At 35.5% G+C, this 19,658-nt stretch overlaps 1 protein-coding gene across 1 annotated transcript in view; it reads left to right on the top strand.

Moving 5' to 3' along the window:
- Positions 1–13,662: 13,662 nt before the first annotated feature.
- Positions 13,663–19,658, top strand: part of LOC110024885 (geranylgeranyl transferase type-1 subunit beta) — a 23,656-nt gene continuing 17,660 nt past the window's right edge. The window contains 1 exon segment of the mRNA XM_020725073.1: positions 13,663–13,889. Coding sequence (XP_020580732.1) covers positions 13,734–13,889 — 156 coding nt within the window. The 5' untranslated portion in view covers positions 13,663–13,733.

The raw sequence follows: 19,658 nt of genomic DNA, 5'->3' as shown, positions 1-19,658 counted from the left end.
TTTCTTCATTTATTGTTCTTTTTAATATACATATAGATTTTTTATTGAAAGGATTTGATCCTGAATTTTTTCTCTCTTTTATGGGATAATTACATGCATACCAAAATTAACTCTGTATATAGATATCTAAACATCAAAAATTTGCTTTTGTATTTATACAATCCAAATCTTTCGTATCACAACAAGAATATCACAATTTTAACTTATAGAAAATGAAGTATATCTTCTCATACATAGGTAGGGTGATACATGTGTATAAAAATTGTTGTTGTCTTATATAAATGTAAATGCATAAGATTTGACTGGCATATATGCAGATCTTCTAAAGACATTGTTATTTCATGATGCGTGGCTTCATCAATGTGACGGCCATTAATGGCAAAAGAGCACTTTAAGGCTGACTAATTATTTGTATAAATCTTTTAAGAGCTTTACGAGATGGACATAGTTGATTTGTTGCACCAAAACCATGATACACAGATGCAACAAAACTATATAATAGAACTATTATAATTGGATATTATGCTGTCATTTTAGGGGTGTAAATGGGTCAGGCTAGCGAGAGTTTAACATTTGTTCATGTTTTGCTCGTTCTAATTTTTTTTGGTTCAAAATAGTCATGCTTGAAATAGCTCGTGAAAAAAATAGTTGTGCTTTGCATGATTTGAGTGGAAAAGAAAGTTCAAAATAAGCTAGTGATAGGCTTGATAAAATAATTGTGCTTGGCATGATTTTTTTGGGGTGGCTTATTACCCGCGGTGCGGCGTGGAGCCGCTGCGAGGTGTGTTTGCTCACAGTGGTACCATTGCTTATTTGGATAATTTATATGAAACACAAGCCGTAGATTCGACCCTCCGGCCCGCATTTCTTTGCAATTCATCCCCTCTCTTGTGATTGTTGCCCTAAACTTCTTCTCTCGACTCCCTTGGATCCTTAGCTCCGGTGGGCAGGGCTTGGTTCCATTTGGATTTGTTGGTTCTGATGGTTGTTGCGGTGAGCTTGTCATTCTTCCTCTTCCTCTCCCCTCTATTCTTCAGCTCTCAACTCGTTTTGGATCTTTACCTCTCCACCCTCTGTGAAGTGGTCCCACTCTTTCTTCCCCTTGTTCTGGTATTTTCTACCTTATCTATGCGGCTATTTTGATTTTGCTAATATTTATGTGTGATTGCTTTCCTGAGTTTTCTGTGCTCTTATTGTTGGATGGGTTTTGGTTGATGTTGGATTTTGAGATTTTTTTTTGGAATCTCTGTGATATACTTGGTTGATGATTTGGGTTCTTTATGCTACATCCGGTTGATGGATTTGGTTTTTCTTTTGCTCTATTCGATTGATGCCCGAAATTTGGTGGTGGTGGGTGATTGCATGTGAAAATTGAAGGAAAATGCAAATGGAAATTAATTGGCTATGCAAATTAATTGATGTGGTTGCTCAAAATTTGGTTGATGTTGTTGCCCAAAATTTGACTGTATTGGTGGTGTAGTGTGGCTTGTGGATCTGTTGGTGTGTGGTGTGGAGGTGTTTATGAGGTGTGTGGATCTGTTGGTGTGAATATGTTGGTGTGGTGGTATCGGGTGGTTGTGTGGTGAGGAGGTGGTGGTGTGTGGATATGTTGGTGTGTGGTGTGGAGGTGTTTAAGAGATGCATTGATGTGTTGGTGTGGATGCATTGGTGCGGTGATATCAGGTGGTTGTGTGGTGTGGAGGTGGTGGTGTGTGGTGTGAAGATGGTTAAGAGGTGTATGGATGTGTTGATGTGGATGTGTTGGTGTGGTGGTATCGGGTGGTTGTGTGGTGTGGAGGTGGTGGTGTGTGAATATGTTGGTGTGGTGTAGAGAAGGTGGTGTAGGAGAGTTGTGGTGTGAATATGGTGGTGTGGTGTGGAGGTGGTCAAGTAATCATGATACTCATTATTTAGTGAGGTGTATACATTTTTATTGTGATGTTCTACACTCCATTTTTGCTTCTAAAGTATAAAATATATTGATATGACAGTTTTGTTACAATCAATAACATTGTTATACAAGGGCAGAATGATCATTCGTCCAGAAACAACTGCAACATAGTTATTTTTCAAACTGCAAAAAACAAAGAAACAATTAGTTTATCTGCAGCAGCTTTTGCACAACAGCTTCATGTGACAGTTGTTACGCAGTTGCAGCGACAAATGAACCCTTAGTGTTTCTTAAACATAAATTTTTAAGGCCATTTACATATATATAACACCAAATTCTTATATGTTTACACTCTTAGCTAGAGAGTTACGGGCAAAATTTCCAAAAATTTATTAGCATTTACGCACTACCACTCAATTCTTATTTATCTAGTTATCTAACATCTAAATAAATAAATAAATAAATAAATAAAAAGAGCACACGTCGGGATTTGTAAAAATTCTATAAACATTTATATATATACTCCACCCAATTCTTATGTATTTACATATATCCAGCACCTAAATGTTCTCCTTCATACTTATACAAAATAATTTTTTGATATCATGTCAGAAAAATATTTATTTATTATTTAAATCAAGCTAAAAAAAATATTTATTATTATTATTATTATTTTTTTGTTCAGCTCGTTCACTTAACAAATGAATTAATTATGGCTTAGGATGTAGAGAGAGAGAGAGAGAGAAAATTAAAAGATTTTGTTTATTTTAAAGCTACATAGACATAATATTTTGTCAAGTAACATTTCATTGAGCTCAACAAAATTCATTTAACAAATTTTTTTATATTATATTTATAATCATAAAAAATAACTACACTATTGTTTGGCTCAAGTAAGTCAACAATGCCAATTAGGTTAGTAAATATGGACAAACTGTACACTAAACTAACTAAGAGGCATTGATTCTATAATATTAAGAGCGGCACATGATAATATGTTGCTCAATTTAAATTTACTTTTCTTTAGTTTTTTTTTGGTACTTTAGGATATTAGTCTTATTTTAGTCATTTGTGTTTGTTGGGGTTGTGTGTTTAATTGGACTCATCTTGTCCAATTTCTCAACACAGTTTGACCCAGTCTTTATTCATGGGATACAAATTTTTATTTAGCAAACTATTATTGTCGTTTTATGAATCCCATTACTCATTGATGACTTTATCTCTGATATTCATGAAGATTACGTGATTGAATAAATTTTATTATTTTTAAAAATTAAACTTATTTATTTACATTCACAAATAAGCTATTTGTTCTTCAACAAATAACTTGTTAAACACTTCATATTAGACTCAATAGTAATGAATATGCTATTCAATTTAAATTTATTTAAATATTATTTGATTATTTACTTGTTTAATGGTGATATGTTAGATATTTTTTTATCATGCTACAGACATTACCTTTCTTCTCTCATATTTTCATCATCCACATTTTGTTTCTCACTTCTATCACTCTCAATCTACATGAAATTCAAAGGCTTCATGTGTGAGCTCATATTCTCATTCTCAACTCGCTTATAATTGATAACAACTCTTCTTTAATACACCCGAGAACTAGAGGTATGTGTAACTTCACATTATTAGTTCATTTGCGTTCTACACATCATGTCCTCAACTTAGGCATTAGCAAGCCTTCTAAAATGTGATTATTTATGTTTGTTTTGAACTTCTTTGTTGAGTAATCTTATTTTTATCAAGGACTTTGAGAGCTCATTGTGTTTAAATGGGAGCAATCTTGTTTTTTCGAACAGTGTAAAGACAAACCTTTAAATGGGAGCAATTTTGTTTTTTCGAACAGTGTAAAGACAAACCATAAAAATGAAATTAAGCACAAATAATATATATTTTATTATAATTCTAAAACACAAGTAGTAATAAAGAGTGATATTAACATTATCTTTAGCAAATTAATAATGATAATAATAAAGTCATGAAGTTACTCAAAAAGAGAAAGTTTTGCTTGTTGCCTAAAAAATATATTATTTTTATTTAATTATTACATTTTCAATGCATTATTTTAAAAGGGATGTTTACATATATATCACATAATTTTTATGTATTTACATATTCAATTGTCAAACTCGGATTCATATTTTTCATATATAAATCTCCGATCAACGAGACAATAAGATCCATTTTGCATCATATATAATTGTTTTCTAGGTCAGACTAAAGAAGTAATGTCAATCGATAATTATCAAACTAACTGCAATATTTTTCTATCTGTGAGGATCCATTCAGAGCCAGAGCGTCTTCTAATAGTAATAAAAGTAATAGGTCATTAACAAAATCAGAAACATTCACAACGAACTGTCTGGATAAAGAGCAAAGGCCTTGAGCGACTGATTCGACATAACAACTCGAAAGTATTGATACTTATACACTTTGAGGTTATAATCCTATACTTGAAAAGATCTATTTCACTTTTATAAAAAAGAGGGTGATATTCATAATTTCGACCCGTTTAGGTGTTTAATATGTAAATAGATAAGACTTATGTCGTATCTATGTAAATGACACTTTAAAATTGAGATAGCGTTCAGATAAGTTTACTCTTATTTTAGTGTAGCACTATTGACTAGTTTGATTTTGACATCAATTATGCATCTTAATTGTAGCAAACAAAACAAGTTTGTATAGCAAAACGTTTTACAAATATACCCTTGATAAGTAATGGTGACAAAAAAATATTGTTATGTCACATCAGCGTTTCATGTTGTGAATCAATGGTGGAGTTACATTCAAGTCTCTGAAATTATATATATATATATATAAAGCAGGTAATAATTGCCAATGATTAAATGATATAGTTGTTAATTAATTTATTATAAATTGGATTAATTGCACGCTAAGCTAAATTTTTATTACATTTTTTTTCCAAACAACAAGTAAGGTTGATTACCATAAAAATTTTTAAGGTGTGTAAATTATAAGGAGTTAAAATGAAAGGATAAATTTGCTACTGAATTGTGTTTTTCTTGACTTTTAAAAGTATGTAAGAGATATTGATTTTCAACTTCAGTAAATAAAAGTTGTCGTAAAAGCAAAATATCATCGGAGTAATAGACATGTTTTTGAATTATTTTGTTGAATTGCTTTATGATATATGCAAGATCATTTCGTGGGATCATAAAATCTGAGGAAAGAAAGAATAGGTGTTTGGTATGGCTCATATATCATAATGGGACAGATGCTGGAGTGGAGCGGAAAAATCTGTCCAAATCGGGAGAATTTCATTATGTGAGTTAAGAGTACGGTCGCAACATCCTGTGATTTGGTACAGGGGTAATTTAAGTAATTACATATTGTACTATAGGGTTATATATATGTCATGTTTGTCACCCTAGATGAATCTCTTGAGTCCCTGAGATTCTGAATCTTATATTTTGTACTCTTTTCTGGAATATTGAAAAGGAATTCGCCGCTCTGCTCCCGAGGATGTAGACATCTTTGTCGAACCTCGTTAAATCTGTGTGTTCTTTTGGATTTGTGTCGATTATTATTTTTCTTCGTCATAATTTCTCAACAATAGGATATAAGTCCCCCTATCCGAAACCTCAAATCTTAATTTTCTATAAGAGATTGAATAGGGAGGAGAAAATGAGAGAGGGAGAGTAGCAGTAGGGAGAGAGAGGACCTTTAGGTGGGAGGTCGTTCAATTTATACATACATCCATCTTCTCCCAGTTTTCCTTTCTTACCGGTTTTCTCGATGGAGGGAGAAACAGGATATGGGTTGTACGATGCAAATACCGTCTATGATGTACTTGTGAGAAGACAACGTCATGTCCTTCAGACGACGCTTAAAATATTAGATGTTGATATATATATGTCATTGAGTGATGTCTTTCACATTGACAATTTGTGAATCTCGAAAAGCGATTATGGAAGGCTCAACAGGACGCTTCGGCGAGCGAGCTGAGCGGATTGCTTTGTCAAGTGAGCTCGACAGTTCACTTTCAACAGGTGAGCCCGATAGGTTACTTCAGCAAGCGAGTTCTACAGGTGGAGGTAAACTAATTTTAAAAAAAAAAAAAAAAAAGATTAGACCTTCTAGTCCGCTACAATTCACTAATGCAAGCTTCAACCCATAGGAGCTACTTGTGAGTATGCATATTTCAATTATCATAAAAATAATTGCAAATATAATATATTCAATTTATTTATTAGACATATTAAAATAAGATGGAAGTTAATTAGACTAGTCAATATAGATTGAAAAATGATGACTTTCTACATCTCAATGCACGAAAATATAAAAAATTCAACCGATTTTGACTTTTGATGTGATCTCTAAACTATTGGATTAGAAAAATTACAAAAATATCTCCATTAGGTAGCTAATTAGCACATAGTCAAGCCTTCTACTTTGGTGAGCAAGGACTTATTACGTGATATTTCTTAATATAAAATATTATTATTAGATTTTTTACAAAACAAACAAATAATCAGCAACTAGATTAATAATGCAAATTTATGAAAGTTAACGTGCATGTATTTATGCTATGCAGGACAAAAGTGAGAACAACAAAAAAATAATTTATATGTAGGTTGTGTTGTTGTTGCGAGATTTAGATATACATCATTTGATGTGATATATATATATATTATATATATAAATCAAACAGGAGAACAATCGACGAAGTGAAAAATAAAATGAGAAAAATCATACCAGAAAAGAACAACACAGCGGAACAGCACAGACACGTGTATTTACTTGGTTTAGCAAATTGCTTACGTCCACGGAGTTTTCAGAGGATTTTACTATTTGAGGAATTTACATCAGTCGATCACCTCGACTTACAAGAGGAATCTCTCACTATGTTCTTCTCTCTTCTTCTCTCTCTACACCAATATACACCAAAGACCACTCTACAAAGAAAACTCTACACCAAGATACACTGAAGAAGACAAACTTACAAGAGAAATAAACTCATTTTCTCTTTTGTCACAAGCCACCATCACCAAGAAGAAGCCTAGGGAGAACAATCTTATTCTTCTTCCTTCTTCTTCCTTCTGCCGCAAGGAACTGCTTCTCCTTGCACCTCTCTTCCTCTGCCTTGAAGAAACCTTCCTTTATCCCGATGAAACCGAAGAAGAACTCAAAGCGTGACTTCACTGACCGAAGGAGAGTCATCTGAAACCTTTTATCACGAGCAGGAGGGGAGCGAAGAAATGTTTCACTTCACAAAAGAGGAAGGCAGAAGTGGTTATTTGTGAAGAGGTGCAACTCTCCAAAACAAAGTAACCACCCAAACATAGTGGACCGGGCTCCACCGTTTCTAACAATTCTCCCACTTGGAGAAAGGTACACACAGGTTGCAACATCTCCTTCCTCAAACTGATCTCCTCCACTACGACGTTGCCCTTTTCTTCAAACATGTATCCTCCACCATGAATCCTCCATGAATCCTCCAACTTGAATCCTCTACCTTGAATCCTCCACATCTGTAACTCAAAGCCTCTGTCTTCACTCCAAAAGACTAATTGAAGCTGTACACAACTTCAGTTTCTCAAGAGTAACACCCTTAGTCAACATATCAGCAGGCTCCACATAGATTTGCACATTCAAGCTATTTCTTGGGTCACTCTTATCTCCTTTTACAACTCTCACTGCATGGGCAATATCTTGTCTCTGCTAAAAGCCTTTCTCAACGAGTCTAGCCTTGTACCTCTTACTAACATCACACTCAGTCTTCACCCGGTACACCCACTTGTTGTGTAATGTCTTCTTCCCTGGTGGAAGTTCTGTCAGCTCCCACTTGCTCGAACTTTCATCTTGCAAGATTTCTTCATCTGCCTGTGGAACAATAGGAATAGGTGCCACAGACCCACTTTCCTCTTCACTTCCATCATTGTTCTGCACTATGACCTCTGGTAGATTTCCTACCACATTCAAAACCCCTGAATCCAATATCAAGTCTTCAACAGAAGTGTGAACTACCAACAGTAGTCTATCTTGTGATTCTTCAGATACCACATTTGCGCTATCATTCTCCATCTTCTTAGGATTCCTGCAGTTCTTCTTTATGTGGTCAGTCTTCTCATAATTCCAACTGGTTGTCTACTTACTAAACTTTGATTTTGATCTCCCTATACTTAAGTTCTTGTCACTTCATTTCCCTCTGAAATCAATATTCAGTGTCGAACTCGAACCTGAGACCTCCTAGAATCTTTACTGCGAACTTTCTCAGTCAAAATCAAATCACGAATATCATCGTATTTCAGTTTAGATTTACCTGCAGAACTGCTAATTGCTATCCTCATGGCTTCTCAACTATCTGGCAATGAAGCCAACAAGATCAATGCACATATCTCATCATCAAAATCAATTTCCACAGACGACAGTTGATTTGTATAGCATTGAAAATATTCAGATCTTGAGCAACAGAAACACCTTCCGCCATCTTGAAATTGAATAACTTCTTCATCAAGTGCATCTTGTTATTCGCCGATGACTTTTCATACATACCTGATAAGACTGTCATGAGATCTACAATCATTCTTTCCTTGACGACGATGCGTGCAGCATATCTCGATAGGGTCAATCGAATAACCCCCAGAACTTGTCGATCCAACAAATTCCATTCAGCCTCACCCATCCTTTCAGGTCTTTTCCTCAATAACGAAAGATGAAGTTTCTTCCCATAAAAGTAATCCTCTAACTGCATTCTCCAATAACCAAAATCTGTGTCATCAAACTTCTTGATCCCTGAAACCTTCACTTCATATGCAGCCATCATTCTTCCTCAGATCTGAAACCATGCTCTGATATCAGTTGTTGTTGTTGTGAGATCTAGATATACACCAGTTGATGTGGTATATATATATATATATATATATATATATATATATATATAGATTTACGTGGTTTGACAAATTGCCTACGTCCACAGAGTTGCTGAGAATTTTACTACTTGAGGAATTTACACCAGTCGATCACCTCGACTTACAAGAGGAATCTCTCACTCTTCGTTGCTCTCTCTGTTCTTCTCTCTCTACACTGAGATACACCGAAGAAAACTCTACACCAAGATACACCGAAGCAGACAAACTTACAAGAGAAATAAACTCAATTTCTCTTCTGCCACAAGCCACCAATAAGAAGCCTAGGGAGAACAATCTTCTTCTTCTTTCTTCTGCCGCAAGGAACTGTTCCTCCTTGTACTTCTCTTCCTCTGCCCCGAAGAAACCTTCCTCTATCCATAGGAAACCAAAGAAGAACTCAAAGCGTGACTTCACTTGTTGAAGGAGAGTCGTCTGAAGCCTTTTATCATGAACAGGAGGGAGCGAAGAGATGCTTCACTTCACAAAAGAGGAAGACGGGAGTGGTTATTTGTGAAGAGGTGCGACCCTCCAAAACAAAGTAACCGCCCAAGCATAGTGGACCGGGCTCCACCGTTTCTAACAGGTTGTTCATGATCTGATTTCAAGCCGAGCCAAGGCCGGCTCAAAATCGGCTTGAAAAAATTTGATTCAAAGTTTTGGCTTGTAGCTCGACTCGTTTATCTCGACCCGAGCCAAAATTTGAATTAATTTTTGAGCGATTAAAGATCTTTGAGCTAAATTTGTTAGATTCACGACTCTAATAATACTAGGGTTATTAATGATCTGATTTCAAATCAATTCAACGGTAAAAGAATTAACCATCACATAAACAAATAATAAATAAGATCCTGACAAAAACACCTAATGGACGCAGCAGAACCAAATTGGTATTTTATATGACAGTGAAATTTGGATTATGAACATTCAATTAACCAATATATATGGTGGTTGAATCATAGGGTAAGAAAATTAATACAACTTTGGATTAATTCCACAATATAACCTTTAAAGGCGTATGGATTGCACATGACACAAAATCAAGCCACAAATGTGTGGCCCAACGCAGTCTTGTCGAAACTCCAACCCGGGACAATGCACTAAGGCGGGGAAAAATTTTACATACAGAGTATGGATGTAATTCTGTACGTGGACTTTCAGTAATATATTGTCATGTGGATGTTATTGTGAGGTTATTGAACTGATATCATATAGATTATTGGGAGATTATTGAGGGGTTATTAGGGGGTTATTGTGGTGGTTAATGATGGGGTTATTGCGGGAGTTAATCCAGAGGGTTATTGAAGTGGAACGACAGATGATATTAATGGGTCATTGCGGAGGTTATTGAAGTGGAACCGTTGCAGTTATTAGGAGGTTATTGTGGTGGTTATTGCATCGGGTTATTGGAGTGGAACCACATAGGTTATTGGGGGCTATTGAAGGGTTATTGTGGCGTTTTGGAGTTAATGCCCCGACAAGCCCCCAATAACCCTCCCAATAAAATCCCCAGTTCCACTGTAATAATCTCTGTGATTCCACTTTAATATTTTTTTAGGTTGACCCAATATAGCACACAAGACGACATATTACTTGAGTTCGCACCCAGAGCTGCGCACATACTCCATATATAAAATTTTCTCCTAAGGCGGACTCCAAATTTCCTCAGCTTGGCTATCTGGTCAAGGCTGACGACTTGTCAAATACGAACTGGCAAGTGAGAACTACTCATTTGTTCGTCTAGCTCAGCTCGCCCACAATTGACTCTAAGGTTGAATTGGCTTAGTGACCAACTCTCTCAGTGGCCAAGCAAGCTAACAAAGATATGACCAGAGGAATGTATTGAGAAATACATGACAAAATACTATGCAAACATTAGGAGAGAATTTTACATTCGGAGTCAGAACGCAGTTCTGCGTGCGGATTTCCAGAAATATGTCGCCACATATGCTACATCGCGGAGGTTATTGAGGATTATTGAAGTGAAACTGCTGAGGTTATTAGAGGGTTACTGAGCGGTTATTAGGGGGTTATTGCGAGGGTTATTACGGGGGTTATTGCAAGAAATATTGAAGTGGAACCGCAGAGGTTATTGAGGGGTTATTGGGTGGTTATTGCGGGGGTTATTTGAGTGGAACCACAGAGGTTATTAGGAAGTTATTGAGGGGTTATGCGACGTTATTTGAGTTAATATTCCCAAATAACCCCCCAATAACACTGCAAATAACATCCGCGGTTCCACTCCAATAACCTCTGTGGTTCTATTCCAATAACCTTCGCGACTCCACTTTAATATTTTTTTAGGTGGGCCCAATATAACACACATACGGTATATTACAGCACGTATAGCTATGTACGGAGTCCGGATTACAACAACAACAACAAAGCCTTAATCCCACTACGTGGGGTCGGCTACATGAATCCTTTTTCTCCATTGCGTCCTATTTAGTGCATATTTTCATTTAGTTCTAGTAAATTAAGATCATTTTTAATACAATAAGCCCAAGTCTTCCTAGGTCTACCTCTGCCTTTCTTAACACAAGTCGAATCTAAAACATCTACTCTCCTAATCGGATCATCTAGGTGGATGAGTGGCTTTACTCTTAGAGACAAAATGCGGATTGTCTGTCACAGGAGCTACGCCAACCCTATCACGAATATATTCATTCCGCATTTTGTCTCTAAGTGTAAATCCACTCATCCACCTAATCATTCTCATCTCGGCAACACTTAACTTATTATTATGCTTCTCTTTTAAAGGCCAACATTCAGCGCCATAGAGCATTGCAGGTCTCACCACCATCTTATAAAATTTTCCTTTCAGTCTTAGCGGTACTTTTCTATCACACAAAAGGCCCGAAGCATTCCTCCACTTCAACCAACCAACTTGAATTCTACTATTAACATCCCCATCTATATCACCATCGCTTTGGACAACGGACCCAAGATATCTAAATCGTTCACACCTTTTAATAATTTGATTACCCAAAGTCACACTTTTGTTACTAGAGTTATTACTACTAAAATTACATTCCATGTATTCAGTTTTAGTTCTACTTAAACGAAGGCCTTTAGACTCCAATGTAGACCTCCATAATTCAAGTTTTTCCTGGGCTTTTTCTCTCGTTTTATCCACGAGAAGAATATCATCAGCAAAAAGCATACACCAAGGTACATCCTCCTGTAAATATCCAGTAAGACAATCCATAACTAAAGCAAAAAGATATGGGCTTAAAGCCGATCCCTGATGTAATCCAACAGAAATAGGAAAATATTTTGTCAATCCTCCTTCAGTTTGAACACAAGTAACAGCTCTAGTATACATATCTTTAATGACTTGAATATAAGTCAAATCAACACATTTCTTCTCGAGAACTTTCCAAAGGATATCTCTTGGAACCTTATCGTAAGCTTTTTCTAAATCAATAAAAATCAAATGTAGATTCTCCTTATTATCTCTGAACTTCTCCATCAAACCTCTCAATAAATGTATAGCTTCCATAGTAGACCTGCCAGGCATAAATCCAAATTGATTATGAGAAATTTTCGTGATGCATCTTAACCTATGTTCAATTACCCTCTTTCACAATTTTAAAGTATGACACATCAACTTAATTCCTCTATAGTTTGCACACTCTTGTGCATCCTCTTTATTCTTAAAATTGGGGATCAAAATACTCTTCCTCCACTCCTCAGGCATCTTTTTAGTTTTTAAAATAATATTAAAGAGTTTAGTAAGCCAAGAAACTCCCAAATCTCCCAAATATTTCCACACTTCAATTGGGATATCATCAGGTCCTACAGACTTTCCACCCTTGGTTTTCTTTAAAGCCTCCTCAACTTCTTTTTTGCTAATGCGACGGTAAAAATGAAACATTTTATTAATAATCGTAATATTAAAATCACTAAGTTCAATCGTATTTTCAGAAATTTCATTAAAAAGTTTATCAAAATAAGACTTATAATGATAACATGTTTGCCTTTATTAACTATTATATCAAAATTAGAAGAAAGTAAAAAAACAAATAGATTAGAGATCCCTAAAGCTCAACTATAATGATAACATGTTTGCCTTTATTATTGCCTTGGAGAAAGCCTTCTTTCACTGGCTAACACATATTATGGGACATTTACATACATACCACCCAATTCATATATGCATTTACTTATCTAACACCTAAATTTTGATTATTACATTTATACCAGCCAAACTTTTCATATCACATTATGTGATTCACATATAATAATGACTAGATCAACTTTTAAAGACTGAAATAAATCTTTTAATGCATTGATAAATCAAATACAAATTAAAAAAATGTAATTGCAATAGGTAATTAATACTAATATGACTGTAGAAATTACTATTTTAAACAGTTTAATAAATAACTAACTTAATGTTAATTGAATTATAATTTTGCGCTAATTATAGTTTTATTAGTCCAATCAAATTTAAAAACCTATACATATAATAAGATATAACATTCATATAATTTTATTAAAATATTATTTTAATTAGTTATCTTAAATTTGGAAAAAATTAGCTAAAAATTTTCTCAGATTATCATTATATTTAACTTTAATCTGAAGAAATAATTTTTAGAATTATGTAAATTGGAATTTAAAGCATATAATAAATATATCTCGAGTTAGATCAGAGACTTAAGACTTTGGGATAATTACATACAGGCACCCAAAACATTGCTATTTACAATAGAGCCCCTAATTGATTTTTTTAATTGCATTTAGGCGTGTCACTGTCAAAAATTTTGAGTTTTGAGTGAGAATTTGAAAAATGGACAAGAGATGTCGTTTGATCTGTAAATAGCAACGTGTTGGGTGGCCTGTTTGTAAAAAATATATTTTGTTGGCGAGTAGAGACGAAGGGACGCCGGCGATCAATTTCTATATTGGACGACGCCGAATCCCTGCCGGCACGTTCCCGAGCTTGCTTTCCCATGGATCCAGCAACCTTCGATAGGGAGAGGCATGTGGCCTTCCTGGAGATGATGCTGGAGCGCTTGCCGGAAGAGTACGAGTCACAGGAGATCAACCGCCTCACAATTGCCTACTTCGTCATCTCTGGACTTGCTGTTCTTGACGCCTTAGATCGGGTACTTCGTTGCCCTCGTTTCTCCGCCTCTTCTTATAATTTATTCATTGCTCAATCCGATATCTAGTATTTGGGCCCCTTCCATATCCTCCCTTCACTTTATTTTTCCTTATTGGAAGATGCGAAGCCTGCAGATTTTGGAAATTTGGATATTTGAATTTCTTAAATATGGTTAAATCTGATGGTTGAATAGCTTGAAGCTGAAGTAGTGCTGAAGTAGAGCTTTTGGGAGAGATTGCAAATGCCTGTGCTGAAATTCTGAATTTACGTTCATTGAGGACGATGCAATAATATATTGTTGAGTGGGTTGAGTAAAAGATGAAACAGTAAAATGAGGAGCATGATAGAATCTATGTACAATGGCGGTTTCAGAATTTTGGCATTTATTATTTTGGTACTGTTTGCTGAATTTGGAGATACTTTAGTTAAAGTTAGTACTTTGATTCATTAGTTGAGCACTCGCAGCTAAGCTGGTTGTGACCTCTGATTCCAATTTGAACAAATTCTTAAACAAACTAAGAACAATGAAAGGACGCTGAGAATGGTTTCTTACAACTTAGAAGAATTTTCGTTCTAATACTTAGAATTTGGGAATTTTATGAGTTCATAATGTTAGTGTCACGATGACTCATAATTACAAACTAAGGCAATGACATAGTTGTAATTTCTATCACATATTATTAAATAAGGAAAGAAGGCTTCTGGTTGGTGGACCGGTCTACATCTGGATAACTCATTAGTTATAAATAATGAGGATACATGTAGAGAGGGTTTTAAGGAAAGAAAAACAGTTGGTTGAAGAAAGAAGAGAACAGACTTCGAAAAATTGAGGAGAGCATCTTAGAGATCTTGTATCGAGTTGATTCGAGAGAGAGATTATGGCAAGATGATAGCTCATCTCTCAATATAGGAAAAGCTATGTAAATCTTCTTTATTACCTTAATGATTGATGGTTGATTTCCCTACCGTGGATGTAGGTCATTTGGACCGAATTACGTAAAATTTATGTGTGTTCTTGATCGCAATTTTCTTCTTTTTGTTTCTTTTCTCTTTCCTTTTCTACAGTTTTTCAGGTGGTTCACGGTGCAAATTTTCAATAGTTGGCGCCGTCTATGGGAATTCTAACTATGCAATGGGAACTGTCAAATTTGACATCGACAAATTCACCGGAAAGAATGATTTTGGCTTGTGGAGAGTCAAGATGAGAGCTCTGTTGGTAAAACAAGGGGTCGTCGAAGCACTGCAAGGTCCTACGGCATTGCTGACCGAGATGTTCGAGAAAGAGAAGAACGACATTCTGAAATGGGCTCATAGCTTGATAATCTTGAGTTTGGGTGACAGTTATGATGGAATTGTCGAGGGAGATGATGGCTTAAGCGCTTTGGGCCAAACTCGAACTGCTCTACATGACAAAATCTCCATCCAATAGACTCTTCTTGAAACAACGTCTGTGCTCTTTCAAAATGCAAAAAAATAAATCAGTTTCGAAGCAAATTGACGAGTTCAACAATATCATAGACGACCTTAAAAATATCGACCTCAAGATGGATGACTAGGGCAAGACACTGTTGTTGTTAAACTCCATTCCTAAGAGTTACGATCACTTCAAAGATGCGATGCTCTATGGAAGGGTGCAAACAATTTCACTAGAAGAGGTTCAATCGCTGATTAGAGCCAAAGAACATCAAAAGAAACATGACATGAACGAGAGAATCAGCGGAGATTGTATTGTTGTTAGAGGAAGATCAGACAAAAAAGATTCAAGAAACGATCTGAATAGATTAAGATCGAGACAATAAAAGAAGAGCGGAAATCAGTCATCAAAGAAACCTCACAAGTGTTATCATTGCCACAAAGAAAGTTACTTTAAGAAAAATTGTCCGGATAAAAAGAAAATAATTCAAGAAAACCTAAAAAACCAGGAGAAGCAAGTGTAGCCTCTGATGACTGTGATTCAGCAGATGTTTTGGTAATTACTATGTCTAAATCAAGCAAGGAGTGGATTCTTGATTCAAGTTGCTTCTTCCATATGTGTTCTCATAAAGATTGGTTTGACACACTCCAATTGGTCGACGGTGGATCAATACTACTTGGAGACAACGAAGCTCGCGGGGTTGTTGGCAGTGGGACAATCAAGATAATGATGTTTGATGGAACTGAACGAATACTACAAAATGTCAGGTACATACCAGAACTCAAAATGAATATGATTTCTTTAATTATGTTGGAATCAAGTGGCTATTTTTTCAAAGTCGAAAATGGTTGTGTTAGAGTAATTAAAGGTTCTCTTATCGTCATGAAAGACGTTTGAAAAAAAATGCATATATTCTCTAATCGGAAGAATCGTGATTGGTAACTTCTCTAATGTTGTTCAATCTGAAAATGACATGCTCACCAAGGTGCTACCTATAGCTAAGTTCAGGTACTGTCTGGACTTAGTGAACTCAATCAAGGGCTAAGGGCCCTTCGGGGCTAGGTGGAGGTAATTTTCATTATGTTGGTTTGTAATTGATAGTCAATGTGGAGAATTGTCACCATGACTCACAATTACAAACTAAGGCAATGACATAATTATAATTCTATTGTCGTTGTTAAAGAAGGAAATAAGGCTTCTGATTGGTGGATCGGTCTACACGAGGATAGCTCATTAGTTATAAATAATGAGGAAAAATATAAAGAGGGTTTTAAAGAAAGAAAAACAGTTTGTTAGAGAAACAAGAAAATATGCTTCAAAAAATTGAGGAGAGCATATTGGAGAATTTGTATAGAGTTTGTTGAAAATCTGCACTGTCATTTACCTGGACAACCGAAGAAAAGAAAAAAGAAAAGAAATTAAAAGAAGAAAATCTGATCAAGAACACACAAAAACTAATGAGGATAGCTCATTAGTTACAAATAATGAGGAAAAATGTAAAGAGAGTTTTAAAGAAAGAAAAACAGTTGGTTAGAGAAAGAAGAGAATATGCTTCAAGAAATTGAGGAGAGCATATTGGAGAACTTGTATCGAGTTTGTTGAAAATCTGCTTCATCATTCACCTGGACAACCAAAAAAAAGGGAAAATAAAAGAAACTAAAAGAAGAAAGTTATGATCAAGAACACACAAAAATTTTACGCGGTTCGGTTCTTATAACCTACATCCACTGGAGGGAAATCAACCATAAATCACTAAGACAATAAAAAAGGTTTACATGGCTTTTTTTTCACATTAAGATATGAGCTCTCATCTTGTCATAAATTCTCTTTCGAATCAACTTGATACAAGATCTTCAGATGTTCTCCTCAATTTCTTGAAGTCTATTATCTTCTTTCTCTAACCAACTGTTTTTATTTCTTTAAAAACCTCTCTACATGTATCATCATTATTTATAACTAATGAGCTATACTCATGTAGATCGGTCAACCAATCAGAAATCTTCTTTCATTCTTTAACAACAGGTGATAAAATTACAATTATGTCACTGTCTTAGTTTGTAATTGTGAGTTATCATGACAATTCTCTACTTTGACTATCAATTACAAACCTCCATAATCGAAATTCCCTTCACCTGGCCCCGAGAGGCCCTTAGCTCTTGGTTGAGCTCACTAAGTACAAACAATACCTGAACTTAGCTATAATTAGTACCTTAGTGAGCATATTAGTTTCAAATTGAATAAAATTAGAGAAGTTACCAATCACAGTTCTTTCGATTAGAGAATATAGGTCATTTTTTCTAACTCCTTTCATGACGATAAGAGAACATTTAGTTACTCTAATACAACCATTTTTCATCTTGAAAGAATAGCCACTTGATTCCAACATACATAAAGAAATCAGATTCCTTTTGAGTTCAGGTATGTACCTGACATTTTGCAGTATTCGTTCAGCTCCATCAAACATCTTTATCCTGATTGTCCCACTACTAACAACCCTATGAGCAATGTTGTCTCCAAGCAGTACTGATCCGCCATCAACCAGTTGGAGTGTCTCAAACCAATATTTACGAGGGCACATATGGAATGAACAGCCTGAATCAAGAATTCACTCCTTATTTGATTCAGGCTCAGTAATTATCAAAACATCAGCTGAATCGTAGTCATCAGAGGCTACACTTGCTTCTTCTAATTCTTTAGGTTTTTCTTGAATTTTTTTTCTTTCTATCTGGACAATTCTTCTTGAAGTGACATTCATTGTGGCAATGATAACACTTGTAAGGTCCCTTTGATGATTCATTGTGGCAATGACTTTTCTTTACTTGTCTCGATTTTGATCTGTTCTGACCGTTTCTTGAATCTTTCTTATCTGATATTCCTTTAACGACAAGACCATCTCTGCCGATTTTCTCGTTCATGTCATGTTTCTTTTGATGTTCTTTGATCAACGATTGAACATTCTCTAGTGAAATTGTTTGCACTCTTTCATAGAGCATCACATTGAAGTGCCCGTAGCTCTTAGGAATGAAGTTTAAAACAGCAACATTGCCTTGTCCTCACCATCCATCTTGACGTCGATATTTTTAAGATCGTCTATGGTCTTGTTGAGCTCATCAATTTGCTCAGAAACTGATTTGTCTTCGTGTATTTTAAAATAGTACAAACATTGCTTCAAGAAGAGTTTATTGATCAGAGATTTCGTCATGTAAAGCAGTTTGAGTTTGGCCCGAAGCGCTTGAGCCGTTGTCTCCTTCGACACTTCGCTCAGAACTTTGTCACCCAAGCTCAAGATTATCAAGCTATGAGCCATGTCCAGGATGTCGTTCTTCTCTTTCGTGGCCATTTCGGCCGGCAATGCCGTAGGACCTTGCAGTGCTTCGCCAATCTCTTGTTGCACCAACAGAGCTCTCATCTTGACTTTCTACAAGCCAAAATCATTCTTTTCGGTGAATTTCTCAATTTCGAATTTGGCGGTTTCCATTGTAATTGCTAGAATTTTCACATACGACGCCAATTGTTGAAAATTTGCACTGCTAATCACTTGGACATCCGAAGAAAAAGAAAAAGAAAAAAAACTAAAACAAGAAAATTGTCATCAAGAACACAATGAAATTTTACTTGGTTCGGTTCATATGACGTACATCCATATAAGAGAAATCAACTAGCAATCACTAAGGCAATAAAAAAAGATCTACGTAGTTTTTTTACATTGAGAGCTGAGCTCTCATCTTACCATAATCTCTCTCTCGAATCAACTCGATACAATATCTCCAACTTGCTCTCCTCAATTTCTTGAAGCCTATTCTCTTCTTTCTCTAGTCAACTATTTTTCTTTCCTTAAAACCCTTTTTACATGTATTCTCATTATTTAAACTAATGAGCTATCCTCATGTAGACCGATCCACCAATCTGAAGCCTTCTTTCTTCTTTAACAACAGATGATAGAATTACAATTATGTCATTGCCTTAGTTTGTAATTGTGAGTCATCGTGACTGTCGGCACTATTTTTGGTGTGGGGTTTGCCCGTAAAAAGCTGTCGGTCATCGGAATTGAAATCCCGTTGCCCGCTTCGGAAGGACGTTTAAAAAAAAATTTAGTTTTGAAAAAGATGAAGTTAAACTGACCCCATAATTTTCATAGTTTAAATGGAAGAGCACTTTACCTCAAATTCTGTATCTATCCCAAAGGATGAATACAAGAATTGAGGGTGAGGCTCGATCAAAGAAACTAAAGAAAGTCATGACATCCGTTTGATCTGCGGAACCAATATATTGGCCGACAAATTCCCCTATTTAATATAAGGAATTAAATAGGGTTTATATTATGCTGGGTTCGGGAAAAGCTTCCTATAAGGGCAA

This window comes from Phalaenopsis equestris, unplaced genomic scaffold (genome assembly GCF_001263595.1).
Source record: "Phalaenopsis equestris unplaced genomic scaffold, ASM126359v1 Scaffold000277, whole genome shotgun sequence".
In the NCBI taxonomy this organism is placed as follows: domain Eukaryota; kingdom Viridiplantae; phylum Streptophyta; class Magnoliopsida; order Asparagales; family Orchidaceae; genus Phalaenopsis; species Phalaenopsis equestris.
The sequence above is the reverse complement of the archived record's forward strand: the minus strand, read 5'-3'. Positions and strand labels throughout refer to the sequence as shown.